The 5,663-nt window shown below is 39.1% G+C and overlaps 1 protein-coding gene across 1 annotated transcript; it reads left to right on the top strand.

The window, feature by feature from the left end:
• Positions 1–2,160: 2,160 nt before the first annotated feature.
• LOC116174786 lies at positions 2,161–3,469 on the top strand. The gene is made up of 2 exons (XM_031492776.1): positions 2,161–2,915; positions 2,964–3,469. Exons 1-2 carry the CDS (start codon positions 2,552–2,554, stop codon positions 3,203–3,205), a joined length of 606 nt encoding a protein of 201 aa, XP_031348636.1. The 5' UTR covers positions 2,161–2,551; the 3' UTR covers positions 3,206–3,469.
• The last annotated feature ends 2,194 nt before the right edge of the window (positions 3,470–5,663 follow it).

Raw genomic sequence — 5,663 nt, 5'->3', positions numbered from 1 at the left:
TTTGAATAAACCTTTAAAACCGCACATGTTCATTATTTTTTTGCTAATCAGCCTCTATTTTTAAATAAACTTTTACTGTCCAAAAAAATGTTTTATGGTTTCAGGTACACGCTTCTTAAATTAGAACTGCGGAATTCAACTATACTGTAAACCCCCATTGTAGGTTCAAGTGTTAGTTCAAAATCTAGTTTTAATGGACCAAGTTTCAGAGGTAAGCATTTTTTAAACAATGTTAGTCTGTATATGAAGGCTTGATTTAGCTTTGCAGTTTGTTCATTTCACAGCCTCTTCTCTTATGCTACTGATGCCCAGTTGCAGCATCAAAATTAAGCCTTGCGTAATAAGTTAAGTCGAACTTAAAATCTATGGCAACGATTATTAAGAAATATGGCATTAACCTTTAATTTTGCCATATATTTTTATATAAAGCTGTCTTTGTCATGTTAAATTAAATATCAAAAACTACACCTATAATTCAGACGTTCACGACATATGCGGAATTTTTTAGTTACGAATTTTGAATTGTATTTAGTTTTTATTGACATTTGTACGCAATGTTTCTTTTGCATGCATAAATACCTCTAAAAAGCATTATGCGGGTCACTCTGTAATTGGTCGAAAGCCTGTTGAGGGCCCAGAACAAGAGAGGGATTAAAAAAAAATAAACATTATTATATTCATACATATAATAAATGCCGGAGTGTCAAAATTACTTAGCAACATTCATCTCGAAATACAATTTTAGTCTAAGGTTACCGTATCCAGGACCTTCAGATACCTTCTGGACTGGAGAAGGTCCGCCTAATTAACAATGTATTTCATGTACTTTATGTGAGAGACTTCGGAATGTTGTTTTTCACAAATGGGAAAGATTCAACATCCGATGTAAATTATTCAAATTCAAGAATCAAGAGTTACGTCCTCATTGGCATTTTACTTTCTTTTGCCGTTCACATTCAATAAGTGTGTTGTAGTCTACTTAACCCCCAGGTTCTACGCTAACTTCACACTACAAGAACACGGAAATAAAGTCAAGCCGACGTTTAAAAAAGGTCACCCGAATGTCTATTCCCTCCAAAACTAAACAAGATCCCGCTTAAATTTGAAAAGTGGCACGTGATCTTAGTGATCAAACATCTAAGGCAGGGCCCCCCTTACGTTGGTTTTAGACAACGCTTTGCCCTGAAGCACAGGTAGGGAAGGAACGTTAAATAAAACACTGAAATTGTGAAAAGTTTGTTTAATAATGATCACAATTATTAATATTGTAAAAGCTCAGAAATTTAAGTCGAAATAAATTACAATGCAAAAATAAAGTTTGAAAATGGTAGTTCACCGAATAAAAATAGAAATAGGCTGGGAAAAAAAGAACTTACCGATAAAAAAACAAGCCGTCAAATTAATATCAAATTGTGTTGTAAAATTAATTGTTTGTAATGAATGTGAATGCTTAACATAAAATTATAAATCACAAAAAGTAGCAGGTAAACTTCAAGAGGTAACATATAGGTTAAAAACAAGTTTTGGGAATTATGGGTCAAGTAAGCAGGTACCAAGATTTTAAGAAAGGGTGAAATACACAGGATGTGGCTCATCTTTGGTGCAATAAAGCCCTTTTGTTAAAAGCAAGATGGAAAATTACATGGCCTTATAGGCAAATTTAACTAAAAACAAGATATGTGGAAATTACGAATCGCCACTCATTTATCGCACATTGATTCTAACCTGAAGAGCTTTGATTAGCGTAATCCCGCTCCTGCAAGATAGGTAACCCGCACCTGGTTTCGGGGTTTCGAGCCTACAGTTGAATGTCGAAGAAATCATGGAGTTAGGTGTCGTAGCTCAATTTTGACTACAGATTTTTACCACCCCCGTGACTGCTTCATTCACGGAGAAGATTGTTAGTTACAAACAACAAGTCAGTACATACGTCAAACGAATCGGTAATTTCGACATATTGAAATAAAATGATCAAAACTTATATGAATGTTACTTCAGGGACAAGACCAAGCAATCAACATCAATAAACATAAATTAAGCAAGCATTACACCAAAAACGTAAACAATTACAAACAATAGCATAACGGTATCACATATGTGATTATGGATTACGGTTAAACCAAGTAAATATCAAAAACAAAGATTCAAACACACAAAAAATATAAAATGTGACATACAAAACACAAATACGATATAAAGAAATGCAAAGATTACTACCTGCATTAAACTCCTTGGTTTCATTTTATATTGCACTCAGAAATAGACATTTTGGTACGATTGGGGACGTAGGTTCAAACATGTAGGACAATTTTACAGATTTTCCTGGGAACTTCCCTTTTGAATTTAAATATCCGAAAAAAAAGTATTATGGATGGGGTGCACAATAGGTATGATCGAAAGAAAACTAATGGGCCAGTCGATCCTGCTTGTAAGAAAACCATCGATAACATAGTATACAGTTCAATGAAGAAAACATAGTAAGTAGAAGTAGTTCCTGTCATCAAATTAGTTGTCAAAATTAAAACTTTCATGGACAAAAATTATCCGACTGATGTTTCCTAGTTTTTATACCTTCATAGTGATATTAATAATTGGGCATGACAATGTGGTCAAATCGGATTCTGCGGCCGCAGGGGATAACACTTTTTCCCCAAAGCACAAACGAATTTTAAAGCGGCAAATAACACATAAACTAACTCCTATTGTGAGTAGCGACGCACAATTATTTAATCGTATTCACGATAAGGTAGATATTTCGAGAGCGAAAAGTGTATCTCCCACCTTAAAGGAGTTAAGGGTAGTTTTCGAGCAATTGTTAAACAAACTGGAAACTTTGGAATCGACCTCGCGGTCACAATTTTCCACAAGTTTCAATAGATTTCCCACAACCGACGACATTTTTTCGACGAGGAAAGGTAAGTATCTATTCGAAATCTTAGTGGATCCTATTTGAATATTTCAAGAAACCACGCAACCCGACATAATTTATGGTTATAAAAAACGCAACGACGCGGTGAATGGTATGATGTCCAGATGGGGCGAATGGAACGGTTGGTCTTCCTGTAGTGTCAGTTGCGGGAAAGGTAGGAAGATTCGATGGAGGCACTGTCTGACTGACTGCGACATTGCGGAAACAGAAATGGAGGAGAAGACCTGCCAGTTGCCCGCTTGTGCACCTCGGAAATTATTTGGCATTAATATTTAAGGATCTTAAAATAATACACTCAGTTTTGTAAACAGATACTTATAGGTAATATCTAACAGTTCACATCCCAATAAAACAATTATGGGTTACCACGTAATTGTTAATTTTGAGATGAATAGAACTTTTCCACCAACAGTCTTATATAACTTTTTTTTACCAATAAAGTTTGTACTTACCGGTTTTTAGGTACCTACTTGACTTACCCTTTACACACCATACCAATGTTAAAAATCAAAATTAATCAATCTGCGAGTAGAGACTTAACAATTTGGGCCTATCCGAGGTACAGACCTTAATGCAATATAAAAATCTGTAGTTTTCAATAAAAGGTCTTGTGAAGGGATGAGTGCTCCAATATTTATGGGATTTTTTTTGTGTAATATTATGTCATCAGTAATGTGTGAAGATTCTGGAACCGTAGGCGAGTAATTGTGCTTTAAAGATGCTGAGATGCTGCAGAATATATGATTTTTTATTATAAGGGAGCTATGAGTTGGTTTCCTCTGAAGGGTTTTCAAACCGTTGCGCTTCTCGGTAATCAGGGTAACATTCGGGTGGTTTCTACCCCCGTTTTAAGTCCAGCACTTCTTGTCAGGATATCTAGCGACCCTAAATAGGTACAGATTTTTGGTTGCAGCGTCAAAGTTGGGCTCTTTCCTAGACGCTTTTTAGTCAGGTACTACTCGCTAAAGTAAAAAGAACACAAATGGGTGTGGGCGAGAATTTAATTTCAGTTCTGTAGTTAAATAGGTTCTAATAATGTGGTTTCTTCCAATCTAGGTGTCCAGTTAAATTTTTGTGGGGTTGCGAGGTTTTTTGGAATTGGGCGATGCAAAATATAAAGTAGTATTGGGCGATGCAAAATATAAAGTAGTATCGTTATAGGGCAAGTCGTGGGTAATGGGTTTTGGTTGATTCAACGGTATGCCACCACGCGGAGCTGTGTTACATCTGCCAGTTTGGGATTCTGAGGTTTCATTGGTTGAGCAGAAGTTAGCTGATTGGTAAAATAGATTCGCATGATCAATGGGCGTAGTTTTCCATTATTAAGGTGGTGGCGATTAAGTTTTTGGACGCCGTGAGATAATACGCGTCAAGTCACAATAGCGCTCGCGTCGAGTGGTTAGAGAAAGTCTAAAGGCCCCCCTTCACGTGCAGTTTTGTCAGTTTGGGACTGACGCTCCTTCAGTTAAATCCAAACTCGCACGTGAAGGGCTTAAGCATGCCAAGCGCGCTTCAGTTGCGGCGCGGAGCGAAGAAATCAAATCGTACTAAATTCCTGGCGCGAACTGACATGCAGCGACAGCAAGATGTGAGCATGTATTGCGGCTCAGTTCTCACATCGGGATTGACACAATATGACAAAGGTGGAGGTAGTACGCTTAAGATGTGCAAAAGAGAGACAGCTTTAGTAGAATGTAATTGATGATTCACGCATTACGGTATCCTGTTTGTATAGATGGTCTTTCCAAGTTCCACTGTCCATTCTAAAATAATTTTGATAGTCCTCAGGGTTTGTTTGAATTATCTCCTTTAACAAATCGATATGTGTGGATTCATTTCTTCTCAAATACCACGGTTTCGACCAATACTCTTTTTTCTTTCTTCTTACTTCCCTTTCGTCGTCCACCAGAAACAAAAAAGCAATTGCTTTCCTCTTCTTCAAACTCGTTCTTTAACAACACTGTTGCACTACCAGACTCAGGAACAAAATAAAACTGAAATAAATTAACGCATGTCACACGCGCCCGGAATTCAATCCAGGAGCGAAGATAAGAACTGCACGTGAAGGGGGGCCTTAAGTCAATCCATAAGTTTGCTGTACCCCGAACCACTCTCAACGCTACCGCAACCCCGCCGCGCCCGCAAGTCCGGTGCCGGTGCATCTCCAGAGACCAGTGCGGCGCATGGCACCAGTGCCACGGGGTCTCAGACTATCGCCAGCGGCGCATCTCCAAATACAAGCGCGTTGCCGAATATCACTGGGGTATTGCCTATTACCACCACAAGTGCGTCACCTACCACACCGCTAGTGCATCTCTTGCTACCACCAAGGGCGCCACTACCACTAGCTCGACCTCAGAGCCAACAACGATTCTGGCCACGGGGACTCAACCTATCCACCATCTAGCCGCTGCACTCCAAGCACTAAAGGACGCCACCACCGGCCTTCTCGTTTTCTCCAGGGACCCACTCGAAAACTCTGCTACTTTTTTCGACGACCTGGAAAAATACTTCGTCAAAAACGCCGTTCCCGGCGAAGCCCAACGCGACCAACTACAGAAGACGGTCGCCAGATGATGGATGATGGAAGCCCCGCAGATAACTCCTCATGACGTATACCAAAGTGCGACAGTGAGTAATGGAGTATTACGATAGCCCAACGATTCCAGGCTGAACGCAGAGTTCTACAACGGCGACCAAAAGTACGAATCCGGCCTGGTCTTCCTTCAGGCTC

Source organism: Photinus pyralis, unplaced genomic scaffold (genome assembly GCF_008802855.1).
Source record: "Photinus pyralis isolate 1611_PpyrPB1 unplaced genomic scaffold, Ppyr1.3 Ppyr1.4_LG6, whole genome shotgun sequence".
Classification (NCBI taxonomy): Eukaryota; Metazoa; Arthropoda; class Insecta; order Coleoptera; family Lampyridae; genus Photinus; species Photinus pyralis.
Note: the sequence above shows the minus strand (reverse complement) of the source record. Positions and strands in the feature narration are given on the sequence as shown.